Here is a 25,409-nt window from a genome sequence, read left to right as displayed (position 1 = left end):
AAAACTTGAAATGAGTCAACTGAATGATTTCAGTGTATTCATGGTTTAATCAAAACATAATGATATTAAATCTTGACATTGGTATGGAGGATTATACTTAACAAAATGCTTCACAGATTCTTTTACTTAATAGATAAGTACTTGAGAGTCTCCTAGGATTCAGGCACCATACCTACTGAGTATAGCACCTAGTATGTGGGGTTCCACATGGCTGTGTCTCTTCAGGCAGGGGTGGGAGCTTCATGAGAAGGTGTGAGACAGCGCTGAAAAGAGTTGAAAATGTCTGTGGGCCACCGAGGGAGGCAATATGGCACTAAAACAGTTAAGCATGTGTACTCTGGTACCAGCATGTCTGGATCAGTGTGTATACTGTCTGACCTCAAGACCTCTGACATCATTCAAGCTTCAGATCCCTCATGGATAAAATGAGATACTAATGAGTGAATCTCATAAACTAGTAAGATTCATCAGAATACCCTTTCAGTGTTTCACATCTCAGTGAGCGTGTAGCAAGCACTCAGAAACTAGCTATTGGTATTAGAAGAAGCTGAAATTTAGAGAGGAAGCTACATGGCTCGAGTCACACTGGAGAAAGAAAAAGAAACCAGAATCAAGCAAGCAGGAGTGGGAGTGGGGTAGGTGCTGTGGAGATGAAACAAGACCACCAGGAGGTTGTTAGCGAGGCAGTCCACATGTGGTAGGGCCTGACCCCGAACAGAGGAGTAGTAAGGATGGGTGACCCGGGGATCAAGGATGTTTAGAAGACAGAATTCCTAGGATTCAGTATCCTAGAAGAAAACATGGTCCATGCAGCCTCCACAAAAAGGGCAGATCCTATCCCCAACAAAGAGAAGAAAACTCTGGCCTGGGCTGGTTAAAGAAATGTCTCCAAGTCACATCCCTTCCTTGTATGATGGGAACAATCAGTGTTCAAACCCAAGACTTCTAATACTCAATCCATTTTTTTTTTCTCCACAAGGCAAGTCTAGTTTCCTCTGTTATAAGCTACTGAGTAGACAGCATTTAAAATCCTGAAGTGACAGGCAAGCTTTTTTCTTATTCTCTAATGCTTTAAGAAAATGAACTGGTTCACAGTTGACCACAGAAACTGAGAAGTTCTGTAGTCCACAGATACTTATGCTGAGTCACGGAATATATTTATTGCCTCAAAAATACATATAAGTGTTGGTGGCTCACACCTATAATCCTAGCTACTCATCAGGCTAAGATCTGAGGATTGTGGTTCAAATCTAGCTTGGGCAGGAAAGCACAAGAGACTATTATTTTCAATTAATCACATAGAAAGCCAGAATGGAACTGTGGTGCGTGTAGTAGATTGCTCTCAGGCCATAGTTCAAGTTCCAGAACCAGCACAAAAGAAAAAATAATGAAGATTAGTATATTCCCAAGCCTACCTAACACAACTATATGACATACATCATGGTATGACATGGTATACATTATTCAGGTATTATTAGTTATGATGGATACATAAAAATAATAACTATGTATGCTATGTATCATGGAAAGTGACTTATATGTATTATTTAATTCTTACAACCTTGTGAAATGGTATTATTAATGCAGTTAAAGTTTTGAAAAGGAAGCTGGGCACTAATGAATGGCTCAAGCCTGCAATCTTAGTCACTCAGGAGGCTGAGAACTGAGGATTGTGGTTTGAACCCACCAGGGCAAGAAAGTCCATGAGATTTTTTTTTCCCCTTACCATCCCTGCCCTCATGAGATTTTTTTTGTTTGTATTTTGGTCGGTTGTGGGGCTTGAACTCTGGGCCTGGGCGCTGTCCCTGAGCTCTTCAGCTCAAGGTGAGAGCTCTACTGCTTGAGCCACAGCACCACTTCCGGTTTTCTAGTTGTTTATTGGAGATAAGAGTCTCACGAACTTTCCTGCCCAGGCTGGCTTTGAACCGTGATCCTCAGATCTCAGCCTCCTGAGTAGCTAGGATTACAAGCGTGAGCCACCGGCACCAGGAGAGATTTATTTTTAATCTGCATGTAAACACCAAAAAACTGGAAATAGAGCTGTAGCTAAATGGCAGAGTGCCAGCCTTGAGCAAATAAAAACTAAAAGTGCCTGGCCCTGAGTTCAAGCCCCAGGACCAGCACAAAAAGAAAAAAAAACTGAGAAGGGCAAATATTAAACATCAAACCTTTAATGCACATAGTGTATAAGGTTTCAGAAAGTGACAGGGGACATAGACTTTGGGTAAAAAGGTCATTAGTGGTTAAAGGAAGGATACCTCTGGGAGGGGAGTAAGGAAAAAAAAAGATGGTGACTTCAGCTGAGGAGCAAGTTTCCCCCTTTTATGTGGAGAATCCTTGGGGGTCCCAGAAAGCTGAGCAGGACAGGATTTAGTAAGGGCAGGAGGGCAGCACCACCATGTTAAGAAGGCCTACACCACCACCCATGGAGCCCACAGCCCTTATGAACTGGCTGAACAAAATACTGACCCCCGCACCCCCCTTCCCAACCCCGGCCAAATCAGAAATTTAGTAACTGGGAGATGGAGGCTTACCAGCTTCATTCCATACATTGTTGGCATATTCAATATAGCAGCATAAGCCTGAGGTTTGAATGTCTGACATCAAGTTATAATTGGAAACACTGTGACAAGTCCCAGAGGAGGGGGGGCAGTTATGTGGGACACATTCTTATAAGTCCTTCTATAGAACTAAGCAGGGACACTGAGTAAGCATGAAATTTGCCAATTATGAAGAGAACCAAGTTTTTATGTAAAAATCTATCATGAATATGAGTATGTGAATATCTGAAATCAGAATCACAGGTTCTCTCTCTCTCTCTCTCTCTCTCTCTCTCTGTATCGCTTGCTCTCTGGCAAAACCATCTAGATGATTCCAAGTCAACTGTATGGAAACGTGCCTGACTTTGGGGGTACAAAGTGAAGACTCCTTGTGTGGCTCTTGATGTCTAGGTTCATTGGGATTGGCTAACTTCACGTTTGTTCTTTGACCCTTTTGAGGGATCTAAAGAGGTACACATTCCCAGTGTGCAAGTCACATGCTCCACTTCTGGCCCCCTGAGGAGTACAGCCTCTGGCTTCTTTTGAAGTTTATGAGAAATGTCTCTTTACAGCTTCTGATGTAGCTCAGTCATTTTCTTGAACTCTCACGAATATTTATTTATTCTTTTCCCTCATTAAAAAAAACAACAACAAAGCAAACAGTACCCAGGGCTTTTGGGTTTTGTAAGAATGTACATAATAATAAACAGGACATACTATAAATAGCATTCACATTCCAAGCCTGTCTCTCAGAATTCCCTCCCCACCAGCTGCCAGACTCTACAGTCTTCAGGTCTCCAGGGTCAGGCTAGCCAGGTGATTTTTTACAGAGGTAAGAACCTTCTATGCAACATTATGACAAAATATCATTAGAGCTTCTCCCAGACTGCTGGATGTCATTAAAAACAAAACAAAACCCAAACCTGGCATTTCAAAGGGACTCCTGTACACGATCACTAGTGAGACCATCATTGAATGAACCACCTGCCAATTCCAGTGAACTGAGAACTGTCTTTTATCCCCACATCTAACCCAGAAACAAAGACATCTCAAACGTCCTAAAAGATAGACAGTGACATTCTAATTTCTCTAAAATCTTACAAAAAAAAATCCAGCTAGGCTGAGAGGTTATGTATAGATTTCACAGACAGTTAAAAAAAAAAGGCAAGCAGGGATACAAATTCTGGCTTTCTAGATGCTTCTATCTTCTTCCTGTTCTCCCATACCACCTCCTCCATCTCTCAGGAAGTTGCCTCTTGTTCATCAATGGTCCATAGAGTGGAGGAGAGGGGTCTTTGTTACTAATTCCTCAAGGTCACACTCAACCTTAGCCATGGGAACATGTTTCTAAGTCTTCCTGTTGGAGTGTTATGTACAGAAAATGGGAAGGCAGCTCTTTTATGTTTCTGGACCATTCTGGAATTTGTCACCATTTTTCTTCATTCTCAGTCTGGAAGATTGGTATGTGTGTAGATGACTCTTATAGTATCTAATTCTCTTTATTCCTCAGTGCCTCTTTCTACCTGAATCACTGTGTTTATTATTATTATTGTTTTGAAACGCATCCTTTGTTTTTATGGGGTCTCCTCGCCCAGAATTAGAAATCTCTCTTCAATATGTTTTTTTCCTTTTTCCCCTCTACCTCCCTGCATCTAACTAACACATATCTCTGAATTCACTTTCTGGTCATTTAGATAAAGAGCCTAAACTGTAACTGATAAAACCTTACATCCTTCTTAAAGTGTGTTCAAATCATGCACTGAAGGTTGTTGATGTTAGCAAAGAACAGGTTACAGTGATTGATAGCAGATAATAGATGTCAGCTAGACAAGTAGAAGGCTTGGTCAGAGAGTACCAAGGCTTACAATGGTGGTTTGAAGGCAATGCACCTTCTATAACCTTCACGGCCAGCATTAGTCTTGTGCTAGTGGTATGGAAGAGAAAGAAGAGGACCAACAGGCTGCAAGAATGATTACTTAAGATCTAAGGGGGATCAACCAAATCACCCAAATTTGCCTACAATGCAAGAGAGGACCATGTCATAGTAACAAAGACATGAGATGACCCCGGATACCCAGAAGTCTCCGCATGTACAATGATGTAGGGTAGGAGCTGGGGCTAGTTATTTGTGTACTGATGGGAAGGGCTCTCAGAACAGGGTCACCTAGGTTCCTTGTGTTCATCCTACAGTCAATCAGCATTAATATTTATTACCCTTCACCACGCTTTCCTTTATTTCACTATTATCAGATTAGCCAGCCCCAAATGACATTTGAAAAATATTGTTCTGCCCACTAAAAACTTCACCTGTCCAAATGTTTCTACTGATTCTTAGCACTTGCTGAAAATCTAGCCAGGTGCTGGTGGTTCATGCCTATAATCCTAGCTATTCAGGAGAACGAGGTCAGAGCATTGTGGTTCAAAGCCAGGCGAAGTCTGTGAGGCTCTTTTCTCTAACCAGCAAAAAGTTGGAAATGGAGATGTGGTTCAAGGGGTAGAGGGCTATCCTTGAGCGCAAAAGTTTAGGGGCAGTGCGCATACCCTCAAGCCCCAGGATAGGCATGCATGTGGATGGGCACAGGTGCATGTGCATGCGCACGCTCACACACACACACACACACACACACACACACACACACACACACACACCTACTTCTCTAGGCTTATTTTTATTTCATTCTATTGCACTGACGTTCTAAACTCCTTTTTCTTTCTTTTATTGCCCCCAACCTAATGATGACTTTTGTTCTTTTTCATTCCTTCTACTCCATGAGTCTAATGACTTTTGCATTCTACATTATCCTTGGGTAATGTATATTTGAATTTTAAGTTAAATATGCAACTATCAACTACATCTTTTGATCAATAGCAGCTAGTTTGCTAAAGTATGATGAAATAATTTCATTTCACACAAATTTTAGGATCCAGTTGGACCATGCTTTCCCACAGAGAATGGTCAGGATGATGAAATGAGCTTTGGCAGCTGTCTGAAGTACTAAAATGAATTTAGAATCCTCATGACCAGCTTCTTTTGGCTCCCTGGGGATATTCTTTGACTTCAGACTGGGAGTAAAATCCTAGACAGAACTAGACAGACCTTTCTAAATTCTACCCTCCTGTCAAAGGATATTTTAAACTCCAGAGGTATTTGCTGACTTCCTGGGTCTAAAGTAATGGCTTCCCACTGAACTTCAACATCATCATCATCATATCATATTACACTGTTCCTTCCTATCCATACATAGAATTATATTAATAATTTCTTATTCAGTATATATCTATCAATCATAAATAATTATTCTATTTTATGTTAACGTTATTTTTTAGGAATCATGATAAAAGACTACAATCCATTTTGAGCAAGTGAAAACCAACATCATTCTCACCTACCTGGCCAGCAAGTCAATAAGTTCAAGTTTTGACATCCCGTCCGGAAGCAGCCGAGGAATAGCAGCAACACAGGTCCTGAAAAGATCTATTTTGGGCTTTCTCTCACCCCTAGAGATGAAAGAGAATAATTCATATGGTTGTGGTACATTTTACCTCAGGTTCCCCGCCCAGCTAGATTCTATGAGGCCTGGTCTCCATAGGCTGCATTTAAGTCATGGGACTCATAGAAATGCCTACACATATTTACACCAAGACATATGTGAAGTCATTCCTATGTTTATTATTTGAAACTGGGATTTAAAAATACACAAGAAATGGTGCTTCGCTGATTTATCCTTTTCCTCCATAGCCCCAGGTCCTGTTTAAATAAATAAAGTGCTTCAAAAACAAATCTTTTATAATGGCAAGTAAAACCCTAGAATGCAGGGTATAGTTGTGTACCCATTTCTGATCCTCTATGGAGAATCCTATTTTTTTAGTTACCTTCCTGAGAACATTGATGTTTGAGATTTAATGCCTTCCATGTCTAGGGGCTATAGGTTGAAAACAATTCCCTGTTGAACCTGTACAGACTCATGTGTGTATGTATGTGTTGTGTGTGTGTATGTGTGTATATACTAAAGCATGAACACAGGGACTTGAATTCTTGCTCAACTTTTCCACTCAAGGCTCTAGTTCTACCACTTGTGCCACACCTCTACTTCTGGCTTTTTGCTGGTGAAGTGGAGACAAGAATCTCTCCTATTTGTCTGCCTGTGCTGGCTTTGAGTTGTGATCTTCAGATCTCAGCTTCCTGAGCTAGAATTACAGGAGTGAGCCAACAGTACCTGGTTCAAACTTTTTTCTTGTGATTATTTCCTAAACAAAAGAACATAACAACTAAATGGTATATACATTATATTATATGGTATATACATCATATTAGATATTATAAGTAATCTTCAGATGACTGGAAGCATATGGGATGCATGTAGTTTTTACTCAAACCAAATTATATGTCATATTACATAAAAGAATCAAGCATTCTGGGATTCTGGTCTCTGTGGATAGATCCTATAAACCATCCTCCACAAATATTAGAGGACTGCTGTGTTTTGCAGTAAATCAGTTCTTACTTGTTTTAGTAGGTAACCTAAAAAATTTTTTTTTGGCTACTTATTGTATCAATGTTTTAGGGAAGTTAAATTATCCATTAAGTTTTTCACATAATCTTAGTGACAACATATAGCAACGTATCTAAATTCTAACTACACGGTCTTCTGAAGATAAATATAAAATTGGAACCAAATTAATGCAGTTGTAGGACACAGACACAATAATAAATGCAAAACAGTACAAAAGAAATCCCTTCTAGGGACAGTAACACTGGCCAGAAAAAAAGGCAACAAACAGAATTCACACTCTCCATATCTAATGATCAGAATCTTTCTCTTTCACTATGGTTGTTTAGAAGGAATATAAAATTGATCAAATAAAAAAAGGGGACACATACAATGACTGATAAATATTTTGTGTGTGTGTGTGTATGTGTGTGTGTATGTGTGTGTATGTGTGTATATGTGTGTGTATGTGTGTGTGTGTGTGTGTGTGTGTGTATGAGTACTGAGGCTTGATTCAGGTCCTCATGTCCTCTCTTGGCTTTTTTGATCAAGACTAGAGCTCTACCATTTGAGCAACATCTCCATTGTTGGCTTTTTACTAGTTAATTGGACATAAGAATCTCTCTTGTTTAAGATAGCTTTGAACCACGATCCTAAGATCTCAGCTTCATGAATAGCAAGGATTACAGGAATGAACCCCTAGTACCCGGCTAAAATATTCTGCTTTTGTGAAAAGCTGTAAGATCATTTTCTCTCCTTTTCCATACTGTTTAGCACAGCTAGAGGAGAATTCCTGACCAGAAACAGTTGTCTAGTGGCTCCCAATCAACTGTAAGATAGAGATGTTTCAAAGGCCTAGTGATGGCTTCTAACTGTTCATCTCAACAGGGAGTTCAAGCAGTTCTCTAGCTTGTTCTCTAGTTCTCAGATGTTCCAAACAGATGGGATTAAAAAAAAAAAAACCTGTTGGAAAACAGATGACACTGCTTAGCCTTAAGTGTAAGACAAACTCTGCCAAACTTCTAAACTGATAAAGCAGGCCTAGATAAGAGGCTAATTAGCATATGACTTCCTTTATCTATTGCTGTCTTTGCTCCCTAAGCTTCTGGGGGAAGCATGTGAATCCCTCAAAATAATATAATTGAGAAACTTCATGAACAGTAATTACAATTATTTTTCATCTTCCACTGTTTTCTTTTTTACTAGCCACAAAATAAATAAGAAATGGAGACTGAACAGCATAGAATGTTCAAGTTCACACCATAATACCATAAACAGGGCCTGGGAAAATGCCCGACCAGCTTCAAATACCAACTTAGATGACTGTGTGGCCTCCACCCTCTTCTAAATGTTTATATGATTCCCTAACACTTTTTGCTTTTTGTGTTTCTATTACAGAAATGAAGCAGAGTTGTTTTCCATTCAGGGATCTGCCTTAGAGATCTGCCTTAGAGTCTAGCAGGAAAAAGTATTTCTAGCCTTATTAGGACAGTCTCAAGATGGTTGAATGGGAAAAAAACAATCTTAGAAGAAAATAGAAGCATTGGTTGAAACATTAATAAAATATTTACTTTATATATTTATACTTAAACCTGTTGTTTTTATTATTCTGAATTTATCACGTTAGTCCTGAACCTATCTTACAGTGTCTACTGATTTGAAGTACAGGTTTCCTTTAAAGCTCTTTAAATTCCTCACTCTTTTTAGAGGAAATGGTTATGTGGTAGAATTTTAAAAAGCATCTCTTGTAAAAAAATCTAAATTATAAACATATATATGTATATGTGAACCTATACAGGATTATATGCACAAACAAATTGACTAAAGTATGGTATATAACATAGGGGAAGATTGCAATTGTGTAACTCCTTTGAACAACTAACTTATAGTTTAATAAAATGTACACCAGGAAGCTAAAACACAGGTGAAGGGGAAGGAGAGAAGACAAAAGGAACAAGAAAGGGTGGTCAAGCATGGTCATAATATTCAATGTACATAAGTGAAAATGAACCAGGTAACTGGAGGGTCTGGATGGGTTGGGAGAAAATAGGGGGAATGATGAAGGGATAATGTTAATCATGATGCACTGTCTTATAAATTGACATGTTCAATCAAGCCCTCTTCCCCTTTCTGTGCCGTGGCTTGAACTCAGGACTTAGTGCTATCCCTTGGCTTTTTCATTGTTGGTACTCTATTACTTCTATCACAGCTCCACTCTCTACTTCTGGTGCTTTTTCTGGTTCACTGGAGATATTAGTCTCATAGTCTCATAGGCTGGATTGGAATCTCAAACCTTGATCTCAGCTTCCTGAGTACCATGGATTACAGGTGTGAGCCACAAGTACCCAGCTTGAAACCTCTTTGTACAACTACCAACAGATAAATTTTTAAAAATTTTTTTTAAAAAAACATATCTTATATCTTCTGCATTATAAAGAGAAATTACTCTTACTACTATTTTCAAGCAGGATAAAGCGATGTGGTTAAAGCTTTACTGATAATCTGGCAATTTGTGAAAACTATGACATTTACAATGGAATTAATTTGGGATGTCTCAATTGTGCTATTACTTTGGTTGAAAAGTATAATGTAACATTATCTTCATATCATTGGGACCAAGTGACTGGCAAGCCATAAGATAATATACATTGTGGAATCTCATTTTTGTCACCCCCCTCCACCCCTCCAAATACACATGGCTCCTGGTTTAGGATTTCTGACTTTCCCATGATGGAACAGTGATTCACTCAACAGCCATGACTTGGAATTTTCAATTTGTGTCTTTTCTAGGGCTAGATCTCCTGCGATGCTATCTGGGGGGATAGCTTCTAGTCTGTTCTGTAGTCACGGGGGACAACAATTACCTCCTGTGTTTCTGAACTAGTTAAGTCAAGTATATTCAGGGCTGGAGGTGTGGCTCAAGTGGCAAAGAACCTGCCTATTAAGCATGAGGCCCTGAGATCAAACCCTAGTACTGCCAAAAAAATGCCAAAGTTAGGTATTTTTAACTTATGATACTTTCAGTTTACTATAGATGTACTGGGAGGGGGCCCTGCCATCATTTGAGGATGAGCTGTGTGTACATGCATATGTATAGGGGAGAGGTCAGAAGAAATCACAGAAACAAAGGAATGATCACTGATTTTAAGTAGGGCTCTGAAAGAAAGCCTTCATTTTAACTTTTTACTTATTTATTTACTTTTTAATTTAGCTATTTGTTCATTGGTTGTTTGGTTGACTGATTAATTTACATAGTGCCAGTTCTGGGGCATCAAGTCTAGGCCTTGAGCCCTCCCACAGCCTTTTCACTCAAGGCTGGTGTACTACCACTTGAGCCACCTCTCCAATTCTGACTTTTTGCTCATTAATTGGAGATAAGAGTCTCTTAGGTTTGTCTTTCCAGGCTGGCTTCAAATTGCAATTCTTAAATCTCAGCACCTGAGTGGCTGGGATTATAACCATGAGCCACAGATACTGGGCTCACTTTAAGTTTAGTTACTAATAAATATATACTTTTAAAATAATTCTTCATTTTAGACTTCTTTAGTCATGAGCATGTTACCACCATAGTTAAAAAAAATGTACATTTACAAAGGGGTAGCAATTTCAGATTAATTTTGGTATTTGGGGCTGGATATACTGACTGGCAAAGGAAATCTTCCTAATTATATTTTTAGAAATTTAAAAGCTGAAGATGCTAAATATAATTCACTTTGTGGTCCAACAACAAAACTGAAAGTTTCTTAAGATACAGAATTATACCCATGGTTTCCCTTATCTACAATATCTAGTATATATATGAGTCAAGCAAAAAAGGTCAGATAATGTGATGTCAGGAAAATGAACCCTTAGATATGTATTTTCATGTTTTTTTCTTTCATGCATGTGTTTCTAACGCATTTATAAGATTATCTCTTTGTTGCTTTGTATGTCCCTCCCCCACAGTATAACCCCTGCTTTCACTATATTTGATGTCAGTATAACTTGTGGAGGAGATGGGGAAAAACCAGTTGTTTAAGGATACAGGTGGACCTGTTGCAACAATGAGAAGTACAAGTTGTCATGTCGAAAACGAGCTTTACAACTTTGGTGCGGGAGGGGGGGGAGGGGAGGGGGGAAGGAGAAGGATTGGGATTGGGGGGGAGGGGGGAGGCTGGGAAGGGGTGTGAAGGGTAAACCAAAGGAGGAGGCTGCAATGCTTGGTAAGAAATGTACGCATTATCCTGCCCATGTAATTGTAACCCCTCTGTACAGTATGTTCACAAATAAAATTAAATTAAAAAAAAGATACAGAATTATAACCTAACCTTAATTCCTGTCAAAATTGTTCAAAAATAGAAAAAATAAGTTAAGCCCTAATTGAAAACCATGTTCTTTAGATTTTGGATGAGAACATTTGAGTTCAACTTTTAAAACAACATAGTTTTATAAATAGCATAGTTGCAAAGAAACTACAAATCAGGGTCTGTCTGCCCAGTCCAATGAACCTGAGATTTATAAAGATGGCATGTCTGTAAGGTGGGCATGTCACTGAATATGTGGGTTGAGATATAACTTGGAGGTAAAAAGGTCACTTCTCAACAGTGTGGACCAGTAAAGGAGTTGTGGGTCCCATTTATTATGTGACTGGACAAATGATGCTGAAGAGATCTAACCAAAATATTGTCAACATCTTTTGTTCTTTTTACTATCCTTAAAATGCCTGAGGATTCTGACTCTAAAAAGATGAGATCAAACCAGAATAAATGGAAAGAAAACATGAGAGGAATAGGTACTCCGTCTGTGGTTCATCCATACCTCGCAGCTCTAGACTGGACTGTACTCACGTGATCATATCTTCAGGTTCTTTGTTTAACATCTGGACGTTAGTAAGCATCATACATCGCCCTACTTCTTTATCGAGGTGCCTTAAAATGTTGTCCACAGCTTTTCGTACTTGAGAGTAATATAAGGACATGCCTGAAAAATGTACATTTCAGTTACATGCTTGAGTAAATCGATTTAAGAATAATGTCCTGGCATATTTCTAACAGTTTTTACTGAAGAACTCCAGGAGTTAAATGACTTCCTTGAGCAGAAGAGGAGCTGAATCTGAGTCAATATCTGCTAATGTGGCACTTGGCAAAGGGCCCTGCACTTAGCAGGTGTTCACCAAACAATTACTTAAATCAATTAGAAGTCTAATACTTCCTGCTGGGTACCTGTGTGACTCATGCTGTAATTCTAGCTACTCAAGAGGCTGAAATCTGAGGATTCTGGTTCAAAGCCAGCCCAGGAAGAAAAGTCTGTGAGAATCTGCTCTCCAATTAATCAACAAAAAGCCAGAAGTGGAGCTGTGGCTCAAGTGGTAGAGTGTAAACCTTGAGTGAAAAAGCTAAGGGACAGTCGCCCCCAAGTTGAAGCACACACACAAAAATAAATGAAGAAATAAAGAAAAAGAATGCCAATACTTTAATGGAACTGTTTAATCGTTAAAGTAAACAAGGAAATGCAAATCTTTTGAAAATTTTCTGGCTAGAAGAAAATCCACTATTACTAGAGATTTTGTGGATAGATGATAATTCTCATTTAGAGATAAAGGTTTAATCATTTCAGATTAATCTCTGACATATATATGTAGTTCTTTTTCTTTTTACAAAAAAAATGACCTCAAGATGCATCATACTTATAAACTGATTTGTGCAGCTTCTTAAAAGTTTAAAAAACAAAAATAATTTTGCCATACATTTAAAAACAAAAAATGTTTTTGGGGCTGGGAAGGTGGCTCAGTGGTAGAGCATTTGCCTTACAAAAAATGTTTTTAAAGTTACATTATTTTGACTTTCATTGAGTATACTGTCAATATTCTACAGTAGAAAACAAAAAAATATAGGACACAAATATATACATATATATAAAAACCTGTACTTAATGAAATAATTATTAATAATTACTCCTCATATAAATTGTTCTAACTCATTAAGCATTGTATAAGTTATTAATATTTTAAAGCAAAAAGTTTCTGGATATATTTCCCTCATATCTTTGTTCTACGGCTTGAACTTAGAAGCCATATGAGTTTAGCAGGTACTTTATCACTTGAGCCACACCTCAGCTCTCTTTGCTTTAGGTTTTTTGTTTTTTTGCTGGTCCTCAGGCTTGAACTCAAGGCTTGGGTGCCATTCCTGAGATTCATTGTACTCAAGGCTAGTGCTCTACCACTTGAGCCACAGTGCACTTCTGACTCTGAGTAGTTTATTGGGAGATAGGAGTCTCATGGACTTTTTTGCTCAGGCTGGCTTTGAATTGCTGTTTTCAGACCTCTCCTGAGTAGCTAGGATTACAGGCAGGAGCCACCAGCACCTGGCCTGGTTATTTTTGGAATAGAATTTATTTATTTATTTGCATAAGGGTAGCCTGGGCATCAATCTTTAATTTAGCCTTTCAACTAGCGAGAATGGCAGGCACTATCACCATACCCAGCTTTTATTAGTCAAGATGGGGTCTCATAAACTTTTTGCGCGAGGTGGCTTTGAACTGCAACATTTCTGATCTCTATCCTTTCGTAGATATGATGGCAGATATAAACCATTGTGGCTGTTGAGCTTCCATAATTATCTTAACAGTTTGGAATAGGTTCCTACATTTGCATACAGAAATAAGTATAAAAAGAATCACCTCTTCAGATTTAAATTAAAAAGTGAATCTACAATATAATCTGATGTGGATTTGTCATGTTTAAAATGAAAATTTTTTCCCCATGAGATTTGTCATGTTTCAAATACAAATTAGAGAAGTGTTAATGAAAATAAAGATAAATGAAAAATAAAGAAAAATAAATATAAACATATATGAATGAATGATAAACAAGATGATTTACCAAAGTACATAGATGTCTAGGACATGTACTATAAAATGTAGACAATCAATAATAGAGGTTTACAAATATCCAGATGAAAGCCTTAACATTTAAATGGCAAAATACTTACCAGGAAGCTCTAAGAAGTTTAAAAGGGCAGGAGAACAAAACACATCATGAACCAATCAACACAATTAATACTGGAATGTTTCATCAGATACTTGTACGAAGATTTCTTTTTAAAGAGCACTTTGTTAAACATCTAGAGTTGATTTTGAATGCCTTATGAACAGCTCTAACACATGTTTAAAACCCACCTATCATTTTGGCTTCCTCTTCAGTAAGAGTTTTACTCAAGTATGTTTTCTTTACTCTTAATGTATTTCCAGAAGGAAGTACAGCCCCAGTAACTGGCATGGGAGGTTCTCCGTCCTTCTGCTGCAAGCTATCGGCTATTACCAAGAACGCTCGTAAACCGATGTTCATTCTCTGCAAGAGACAATATGTCTGTGATCAAAGGGAAGACCCAATTACAGTACGGAAACTGTGCCGCCAATCTTTTCAGGAAGTTAAGCCTGGTTTGTCATCTAGTATGGGAAAATACTAAAAAATTAAAAGGGACAACAGTGGAAGCCAGCTATGAAAATAAACCTTTCTGTCACTTTGTTGCCATATCAATGGAAAACAATGGGCAAATCTTTCATTAAACATGGAGAGCATGTTTGAGATGGTCCCAGACCACGTTCTATTCGGGGTGAGGGGCTGGGAGTCTCAGAAGGACAGGTGGTCATTCTGGGAGCAGATGCAATCAGGTAAACTGAGGGAACACAATGGGTTCTTTATGAGAGAAACATCATGTGTTAATTAACCAAGACCTAGTGAAACCAGTCAGAGTTCCACACATGAACCATGAAATAAACCCTTTTCTGAATTGCAGATCTTAACTTTTGATTCACAAAAGCTAGTGCACATATTTTAAAAGTTGGATACTGCCATGGGACCACGGCTCACACCTGTAATTTTAGCTACTCAGGAAGCTGAGATCTGAGAATCTCTGTTGAAAGCTAGCCCAGGCAGAAAAAGACTGTACGACTCTTATCTCCAATTAACCCTACCGCCACCAACAAAGTGGGAAGTACAGGTGTGACAGTGTTCATCCAAGAAGCTCAGGGACAGTGCCCAGACCCTGAGTTCAAGCCCCAGAACCTGTGCACACACACAAAATAGATGTTACAAAACTTATTACTGATAAAAATATATGGGCACATGGGAAGAAATGCTCGTAAGCAAAGGTAAGGCATGATATTGGCTCTAAACAGACATTTGCTTTCTAAAGTGGCTTCTCCCTACAAGAGTACCAATTCCAGGTGCCTGTATCTTACCCAGCCCTCCCATTGTGGCTTCTTATCATACTTCCCTAGTGACCAACAATGTTGGACAGCTTTTCATGGGCTTATTGGCCTTTGTCTCCTTTATTGATGAAGAAGATTGTTTTTGTCTATTAACTATTATTATTATTTTGTGCTGGTACTACGGCTTGAACTCAAGATCTCAGAGCCACAGCTGTACTTCTGGTTTTTGGTGGTTAATTGAAGGTATGAGTCTTGGATTTGTCTGCATGAACTGAGATTTTCAGCTATCAGCCTCCTGAGTAGTTAGGATTTTACAGGTGTGAGGCAGTGGTATCTGGCTTCTAGTTTTAATTGGGGTGCTTATTTTCTTCCTATTGACTTGAAGGAGTTTTGTTTCTTAAATATATGTATTCTGGATAGAAGTACTTGTACAGGTAAGGGTTTGGAAATGAGACACTTTATTAATAGTGTTAAAGTACAAACTTAAAAATATTTTCAATTCATCTAATTTTTCTTTTATTAACCTAACATCCTAGAATTAGATCTTTGACTATATGGACGTTAGCTATCTTGGGATATTCACAGTACAGGGTTTTACTTTTTAAGTTTAGGATCTATTTTGAGTTCATTTTGTATATAGGTCTAATTATGGATTAGAGTTACTTAATTTGCAGGTGGATATCCAATTGCTCAGTGACATTTATTAGAAAGACTGTGCTTTGTTCCTTGAGACTAGCTCTAGATAAAAACAAGACTCTATCTGAAAAATAACCAAAGCAAAAAAGGGCTGAAGGCATGGCTCAAATGGTACAATGTTTGCCTAGCAAATGTATTTCTGACAGTTTAAAAGTTTAAAATTGAATTTGCTGTTGATTTACATAACCCTGACTATTCTATATAAAGACAACAGCCTGAGACAGTCTTTGCAGAGTATAGCATTGTACCAATTAGACTCCTTCCTACAACCTACCTAGAGTTCTAGTACAGAAACATGTGCATAGATTATTAATTTAATTGCACTGTTTTCGTATTTTTACTATTACACACATTTGTTCATTTGTTTCATCACCTTCTAATACTAAATTTTATTCACCTGTATCAATTTAGTTAAAAGATAATTCACTTCTTTTCCTAAACTTTTCTAAAATAAAACCTGACTTACAGTAACAAACTATCCCTGCCTCCCTCCCTTCCTTCCTTCCTTCCTTCCTTCCTTCCTTCCTTCCTTCCTCCCTTCCTCCCTCCCTCCCTCCCCTCCCCTCTCCCTCTCTCTCTCTCCTTCTCTCCCTTCCTTCCTTCCTTCCTTCCTTCCTTCCTTCCTTCCTTCCTTCCTTCCTTCTCTCTCTTCTTTCTTTCTTTCTTGCTTGCTTGCTTGTTTGCTTGCTTGCTTTCTTGTTTCTTGCTTTCTTTCTCTCCTTCCTTCCTTCCTTTCCTTTTTTTGTGACATACTGAGGCTTGAACTCAGGGCCTGGACATTGTCTCTTCATTTTTTTGCTCAAGAATGGCACTCTGTTACTTGAGCCACAGCTTCACTTCTAGGTTTTTGCTGGTTAAGTGGAAATACCAATCTCACAAACTTTCCTACCTGGGCTAGCTTGGAACTGGATCTCTAGATCTCAGTCTCCTGAGTAGCTAGGAGATTATCGGTATGAGCCAGTGGCAATGGGCCACAGACAATCATTTTGGATAACAACTATTCCATTTTATAAGAAGAGACTGTGTTAGCCAGTCAGTTGTTCATCATCCTAAATCTATTCATCCAACACTGTACTTGAGAAGCCTTCTCCTCTGCATTTGGTCAGAAACAGAAGCAAATAAAAGACCTGACAGAGTCAAAGGTAAGGTCTGTGTTACTGTGTTACTAGTACATAAAAGGATCTTTCATACCTCTGGGTTGAGACTGAAAGCTTTGGCTGGTTTTCCCACACAAAGAAAATCAAAAATGATTTCTTTCATTGCGAAATCTAAACGTTCCTGGAGGGAAAAACAAGAAAACAAAATGAAAATGTTAAATGCAAATTCAACATGAAATGCTTTTTTTTTTTTCATTTTATGTACCAAACAGGTGGCTGCTGACGGCAGAGGGGGACTGCTACGTTTTATGGGTCACCTAGAAGCCTCGAGGAAGGAGCAGGCCCATCTGAGCTGCTGGTTGAGCCAGGCTGGCCTCTGTCTGCTGTGTGGGGAAAGACAGGGCACAGAAGGACAGCTGAATGCACAGCTGGATCAGCACAAATTGTATTTGCACAACAGATGCTAGTGACTTGGTCAAACAACTTTAAAAGGTACTTTTAATGATCATTGTCCTCTATACAATGTCACCCTAATCCTCTGGTTCATACCACACCAGACAATTTGACGGGTCAGAAGATGAATCTAAAAGTAATATATATTAAGAATATTTAACCGACATCTTTCGTGAGTGTGTGTGTGTGTGTGTGTGTGTGTGTGTGTGTGTGTGGTACCAGTACGGGACTTAGGTCCTATATACTATCTCCACTTCTGGCTTCTTGCCCGTTAATTGGAGATAAGACTCTCAGATTTTCCTGCTCAATCTAGCTTTGAACCTCAATTCTTAGACCTCAGCCTTGTGAGTACCTAGAACTACAGGCATGAGCCACTGGCCATCAGCATGAGGCTTAATTGAGAACACCTAAGCTTGGCTATGCTAACCCAGGAGTGTGGCTATCCAAATAGGACATGTTCACTTTATTAAAAACCTTCCAGAATAATCAAAGCATTCCCTCAGCACCTCTTAACTATTTGTAGAAAGTTATTTTCCTTCTCTATAGCAAGCAACGTACATTCTCAATATACACCTATTACAGACATATTTCATTGTACTCAATGCAGCAAGAAATACAAATTAAGTCATCCCTGAACCATGTGTGTGGGGCAGGGGGAGAAAGAAAGACAGAGAGTATGGGGCTTGTACTCAAGCTTTTGCTTGGCTTGTTTGTCTGATGGGCTAGAAGCTAGAATCTGCTAGCCATGCCTCTAGTGAGTCATTTTGCTGGCCAATTGGAAATGGAATCTCAAGGACTTTTCTTCCTGGGCCAGCCTTGAATGATGATCCTTCAGGTCTCAGCCTACTAAGTAACTAGAATTACAAACTGGTTAGAGCCCCTGATGTTTGGCCCCAGCAGCCTTTTAATGCCTCCTCTTTCCATTTATCCAAACCATATTTGAAGGTATACTGGACAAGCATATCTACCCTTATTTTACAGATAAAGAAATAACTGATTAAAAAAGAAGAAGAAGATGTTCTCTGCTCATGGTAGAGACTGGACTGGAATAAAAATCTTTTCCTACCTGGGTGCTGGTGGCTTATGCACATAATCCTGGCTACTCTGAAGGCTGAGATCTAAGGCTTGTGGCTTGAAGCCAGCTTGGGCAGAAAAGTCCTTTAGACTCTTAGTTCCAATTTTTTTTTTTTTTTGGGTCCGGTCGTGGGGCCTGAACTCTGGGCCTGGGCACTGTCCCTCAGCTCTTCAGCTCAAGGCTAACACTCTACCACTTGAGGCATAGCGCCACTTCCGGCTTTTTTCTTTTTGCTTATGTGGTGCTGAGGAATCAAACCCAGGGCCTCAGGCATGCATGGCAAGCGCTCTACCACTGAGCCACCTTCCCAGCCCCTCTTATTTCCAATTAATCAGCAAAAAGTCAGAGGTGGAGCTGTGGCTCCATTAGGAGAGTGCTAGTTTGAACAAATAAGCCAAGTGAGAGCAACTAGGCCCTGTGTGTAAGCATGCATATATGCAAACAAACCTCACTGCTGAAGTAACAGCATTTACCTAGGAAGTTTTTTTTAAAAAGTCAAAGCTGGGACTGGAAGAAGTGGGGAGTGTGTGCTTAGCTTAGCTTGGCTGAGGCCTGGGCTTCAACGGTCAGTTCCAAAGAAGAAGAAATAGAAAACAAGAATCTCAGATTTAAATAACAAAGTCCATATAGAAACTACTTAAATGTTACTGGACTCAGTTTTAGAATGCATTAATACATGATAAAGTTATACAAAAATAGCTTAGAACAGTTTGGGGCCAAAAAAAAAAAAAACCAACCACCCCACAACTGAATTTAACTTGATAATTGCTAAACTCTGTATAAAATTCTTCATTTTTTTCCATAGAGGAAAATTAGAACACTATTATGTTTTCCTCAAGTTTCACTAAATTTTATTTTTTAATAAGTTTTTTTTATTGTGAAAATACCATACAGAGGGGTTACCATTACATGAGCAAGGTAATGAGTACATTTCTTATCAAGCATTGTTGCCTCCTCCTTTGTTTTTCCCCTACCATCCCTGCCCTCCCATCTCCATGACTACTTTCCTCCCCTTCCCCCCAAAAAGGTTGTAAAGTTCGTTTTTCGACATAGCATCTTGTACATCTCATTGTTGCAATGGGTTCACCTATATCCCTATTTAAACAAAGTTTTTTCCCTTCCCCTCCCCAAATTATACCAACATCAAATACAGTGAAAACAGGGCTTAAATTATTTTCTTAAAAAATGTTTCTGCTGGGTGCTGGAGGCTCACACTGTTAATCCTAGGTTCTCTGGAGGCTGACTTCTAAGGACTGAGATTTGAAGCCAGCCCAAGCAGGAAAGTCCTTGAGACTCTTATCACCAACTAACCAGCAAAAAGCCAGAAGTAGAGCTATGACTCAAGTGGTAAAGGGCACTAGCCTTGAGCTGAAAAGGCAAGAGAGAGTGAGAACCTGAGTTAAAGTCCTAGCACCAGCATAAAGAAGAGGAAAAAGAAATCCTTACAAATAACAGACGACACCTGAGTGGTTGCTTTTTCATTTGGTGGTAGCATTCAGATTGGAGTACCAGAGAAAGGAAGGGAGGGAGAGGCAAGACACTCTTTTTCTAACAGGCTTTGTGACATTAGACTTCAACTGTCTCTCGGCTTCTTTGTCAGATGCTAAAAACACTTGACAGACTCAGACACAATTTGTTTGGAAGTAAAGCAAGAGGCTATGTGTGCAAACACATACACAAACAGGTCTTTCTGAAAAGCATAAACACGTAAGGTAATCATTTAGATGTTTTGTTTGATAGAACTTCATGGGGAGGAGACTGGCTACTTGAAAGCAATTAGAAGAAATTCATTTTCAGAAACTTCTGGGTTACCTGGGCGATGAACTGGATGATTTTCACAAAGATGTTCAGAGGCATATCCCTTGGTACGACACCTCGGGACCCTTTGGGGAAAAGTGTGGTGATGATGGTTATAAGTCGGCTGGAAAAGAAGGAGGGGAGAAGAGAAAATAAGCAAGATTGGCTGAGTTCTGGTTCTTCCAAGGGGAAATGGCAGATATTTTTGTTTTATCTAAGTACCAGAGAATTCAGGAAAAGACAACAAAACACCTCATCCCTTTCCATTAGCATAATTACTTGATGAGAAGTTTTTTTTTTCCTGGACAACTAAGATCAGTTAGAAAAATTATAATTCTTTCCTGTGCCAATGTGGTAAATGCAACCTGTCAGTCACTGGCTGTGAAACCAAGTACTAAATGGCAGAGCACTTGTGCCTTTTAGAAACTCTCTGTTCTCAACAGGCTCTAGTTGGGTTAGTGTAGATACCAATTAAAGAATATACTCTGCTGGGTGCTGGTATACCTCTGCCTAGCCAGTCTGGAGGCTGAGATTTGAGGATCATGGTTTGAAGCCAACCCACGTAGACAAATCCAGGAGACACTTATCTCCAAATAACCAGCAAAAAGCTGGAAATAGAGCTGTGGCTCAAGTGTGTTGAGTACAGGCCTTGAATGAAAAGGCCAAGGGATAGCATGAAACCAAGTTCAAGCCCCAGTACCGGCACCATCATAATATTCAATGTCCATATATGCAAATAAAAGTAGGTAAATTGAGGGGGTGGATGAGGTTGACAGAAATGGAGGATAGTGATGAGGAGGATGACACTAATCAAGATGCATGGTACTTACAAACTGACATATTGAATTGAAACCCATTTGTACAAATACTTGGGGAAAAATAAATAGATAATCCAAAAAAAAAGAAAAGAAGGAAAAGAAAACACCTCTGAAGTGGCTGACCAGTATGATTATAATGATTAACTCAGTGGCACAACACCATCAATACAATCCAGATCCTCACCTCTGAGTAGCTGTGTTGCTTTCACATTTAATACGAATCATGTAAACCCAAAGTAATCTGTAGAGAGATTCCAGTGCAACTCGAGCCATCTTGGGGTCTTTATTCTACAACAGAAACCAAAAGAGAAGATTAGTGATTAAGTGGGCATCTATAGAGGTGATTCTTCTCTAAATGGCTAAAAAGAGAGGCCAGATGGGTGGTGGGTGCCTGTAGGAATGCCCTGTTATCTGGGACCCATCGGGTATGGTTTGGTAACAGCCCCTCTTCTCCCTGCCAACCCCATCAAATTCCTCTCTCACAAGGCCCTATGTTGGAACCTGGATTACAGTGAAAATAGAATACCCTGTTTCTGAAGATGTTCCACTTTCTGGAGTGGGAGGGGAGTGAGAGACAGGCAAAAAATAGTAAGCTCGAAGATAGTATAAGCCAAGGTGTGGATAAAGTGATATAATGCCAGCCTTGAGCAAAAAAGCCAAGTGAGCTGGGTGCTGGTAGCTCATACCTATAATCTTAGCTATTCAGGAGGCTGAGATCTGAGGATTGCAGTTCAAAGCCAGTTGGGGCAGAAAAGTTCCCATGAGACTCTTATCTCTAATTAACCACTCAAAAACTGAAAGTGTCACTGTGGCTCAAGGTGGTAGAGTGCTACCACTTGAGCAAAAGAGCTCAAGGACAGCACCCAGACCTTGAGTTCAAGCCCTATGACCAACAACAAGAATGAAAAGCAAAAAAGCCAAGTGAGAGCTAAGGCCTTGAATTCAAGGCCCATCCAAGGTCTAGTTCCAGCATGCGGACACACACACCCACCCCCCCCACACACACCCACCCCCCACACACACTAAGAGAGTCCAAAAAAATTGGCAGATAGGAACTAGGGTACAGAACACAGGCAAACCATGGCAAACTCTACAGAGCAGGAAAGATTTATAGATGAAAATTCACTATCAACCCATTCACATATATATTCCTTCATTCATATACTCCTCCATTTAACTTCTTCATTAACTCATGTACTCCTTCTTTCAATAGATATGTGAGTGGTTACCCTGGGTCTGCCATTGTGCTAGGCATGAGAAACTTTGAAAGGTGTGGAAATCCTGGTGGGTAGGAGAGCGTCTCAGGTGGAGGTAGCAGGCCCTGGCGGCCAAGGGAGTAGGGAGAGGGCTGATTTGGAACCTAGGGATGGTTTGTACGCTGGTAAAGGCTAGTGTAGAAGGCCAAAGGGAAGGAACGGTGGCTGATAAGGCCACTTCCATAGTGGGTTCAGGCCTCTCAGGATGGTGACATGGTTACTGACATCAAGGAGACAGGCAAGAAGTCTGGAGTCCAGAGTATGAAGAATGGAGTGGAGGCAGGGAGACCTGCTGGATGACAGGAGGCAGAGAGAAAAGCACAGGTTTTCTCACTAGATGGACGTCACCTTCATCTCTTTCTTTCTACTCTTACTATATCCTGTTAATCAGTCTCGTAGATTTTCTCTGGAGTATGATAACACTACCATCACCACTTCCTGTGCTACAGGTAAGTGCTCAGCACTGTCACTTGGGCTGGGGCAGGAACCTCCTAACTGTATTAAGTTCATTCCTTCCTGTGGCCCTAGCTGAAGCTATTACAGTTTTCTTTATTTAGAAATCTGACTGGGTGGCTTCCTGATGCCTATGAGTGAGTTAACCTTTCTAGGCATGGCATACCTGCTCATCAGTTTTTGGCTCTACCCAATATTTTCTGCCACCCTGTTATTCTTTTAATTTATTTATTTTGTTTGTTTTTTGCTGGTACTGGTCTTTTTTTGCTCATGGCCTGGCCTTATTTGCTCAAGGCTGGCATTCTACCACTTCAATCAAACCTCCATTTGTATTTTTTTTTTTTTTTTTGCTGGTTAATTGTAAATAAGACCTTCATGGACATTTTTTCCCCCAGGCTGGCTTTGAACCCTGATCCTCAGATCTCAGGCTCCTAAGTAGCTAGGATTACAGGTGTGAGTCACCAGTACTTGGTTTCATCTAGTTATTCTCTCACAGCTCCATAAACTAGTTATGCTGTGTTCCCACCATTTCATGTAAGGAGTGTCACCTCTACCCACATTCTTTTCTCCCATAGAAACCCATTCATCTTTCTCCCATATAAACCCTTCCATCCATTCATCCATTCACATAACCATCCACCAACTCATTCATTCATTCATTCATTCATTTACAGGTGTGCCCATCACACCTACCTACCCTACTTCTGTATGGTTGACTTGAATGTCTTTTGTGAAGCCTTGGCATTCCTCTTTGATGTTTTGGACTTAATCCCATTAAAGCTAGCCTAGCATTTTGCCTTGAACGGGAGAGGCTCTGTGTTGTATCCCCAGCACTGCAATCAACCAATCAATTTAACAATCTATCTTGAGTGTGGGAGCATTGCTTATTGCTGCATTTCTAAGAATGCCTGTTTGTCGGCAGGAGAGAAAGCAGTGTGTGTTTCAGTGTGAATCTCTTTCTTTTAGGTCTTTTCCTTTACATTTCTTCTTTTTCCTTCTCCATTCTCTACCTTTTCCTTGCTTTTTTTTTTCTTTGTAGAATAATATGGTGAATGTATTTGGGGAGGATTTATAATTGCTCAGAAATGATAGAGAATACATTTTACCTTGCAACTATCTAAGGATGAGCCACAGAAATGAATTCTACAGGAAAGACTTTAGTAAGACAATTTTAGATTTGAGGAAGAAAAATTTACTCAATGTATGTCATTTAAGACCAACTTTTTTATTATGGTTGTCATTCTCAAAGCCTACATTTCTGTATGCAAAAAGGTCTGTTTCTCATTTTTTTGTTTTCCTTGTTTATTCAAACCCTAGTATTATATTAGTTTGTTAAGGTTTTATAAGGTATTTAAGTATGTAGTATGTCTACATTCTACTGCTTATTGCTTTTAACAATATTTTTATTATAAGGGATTTTCTAGACATTCTTGCATGCTTATCCCTCCAAATAAATTGTGCAGCTCTAGGAAAATAAATAGTACAACTTTTTAGAAACAAATGCATATATTAAAAAACAAACCCTGTTTTCACTGTATTTGATGTTGGTATAATTTGGGAAGGGGAAGGGAAAAAACAAATTGTTTAAATAGGGATACAGGTGGACCCATTGCAACAGTGAAATATACAAGACACTATGTTGAAAAACGAACTTTACAATTTAGGTCGAGGGTGTGGGGATGTGGGGGGAGGAATGTAGTTGTGGAGATGGGAGGGAAGGGATGGTAGGGGAAAAACAAAGGAGGCGGCAACAATGCTTGATAAGAAATGTACTCATTACCTTGCTCATGTAACTGTACCCCCTCTGTATGGTATTTTCACAATAAAAAACTTATTAATAAAAAAAGCTGGAAGTGGAGCTATATATGGCTCATGTGGTTTAGTGTGAGCTTTAAATGGAAAAGCTAAGCAAAAACATGAGGCCCAGAGTTCAAGTCCCAGTACCAGCAAAAAAAAAAAAAAAAAGAAAAAGATAAACTTAAGAAATAAATATCATGACTGAGATTGCTCTGATAGAGACTGAAAGAGCTGAGTGCTTTTGGTTTTGCTCTGTCTTATACATTATGTACTAGTAATAGACTTCCATCACTTGAGGATAATCTCACTGCAACTGTCTCCTAAAGTAATTTCCTTGCTTCTCATTCATTCCCTGTATGGTTAAATGATACTCTTAAACTACACACATGCCTACTTAATTCCCTGCCATTTAAAGTCCTTCAGTGGCTTTTGATAAATTAATAGATAATGCCTTCATGCCATAACATGACACTCTTGTGTCTAGCTGCCCAGGATATCTAGGCCTTTACCTCATGGTCAGTAAATCTCATAGAGTAATAGACCTTTGCAATTCTCATATTGTCTGGTATGCCTCCCTGCCCTTTCTCTACTTGGAAAATTCCTACAGCTCAGCAAGAGTCTGGTGTCATCCCTCTAATTATATTCCTTGTTTCTATTCCCTGCTCCTGGCAGTGCCCTCGCTCTTTCCAACAATGTTTTTGGTTTGAGTGTGTGTGTGTGTGTGTGTGTGTGTGTGTGTGTGTGTGT

General features: G+C 39.3%; 1 protein-coding gene across 1 annotated transcript in view; it reads right to left on the bottom strand.

Moving 5' to 3' along the window:
• The window catches only part of Fry (furry homolog (Drosophila)), a 291,396-nt gene that overhangs the window by 131,157 nt on the left and 134,830 nt on the right, over window positions 1–25,409 (bottom strand). The window contains exons 12-17 of the mRNA XM_013027318.1: window positions 21,341–21,444; window positions 20,354–20,462; window positions 17,108–17,194; window positions 14,186–14,357; window positions 11,857–11,989; window positions 5,931–6,038 (exon numbers count right to left, since the gene is read on the bottom strand). Coding sequence (XP_012882772.1) covers window positions 5,931–6,038; window positions 11,857–11,989; window positions 14,186–14,357; window positions 17,108–17,194; window positions 20,354–20,462; window positions 21,341–21,444 — 713 coding nt within the window. The remainder of the gene's footprint in view (window positions 1–5,930; window positions 6,039–11,856; window positions 11,990–14,185; window positions 14,358–17,107; window positions 17,195–20,353; window positions 20,463–21,340; window positions 21,445–25,409) is intronic.

Source organism: Dipodomys ordii, unplaced genomic scaffold, assembly GCF_000151885.1.
Source record: "Dipodomys ordii isolate 6190 unplaced genomic scaffold, Dord_2.0 Scaffold102, whole genome shotgun sequence".
Taxonomy (NCBI): Eukaryota; Metazoa; Chordata; class Mammalia; order Rodentia; family Heteromyidae; genus Dipodomys; species Dipodomys ordii.
Note: the sequence above shows the minus strand (reverse complement) of the source record. Positions and strands in the feature narration are given on the sequence as shown.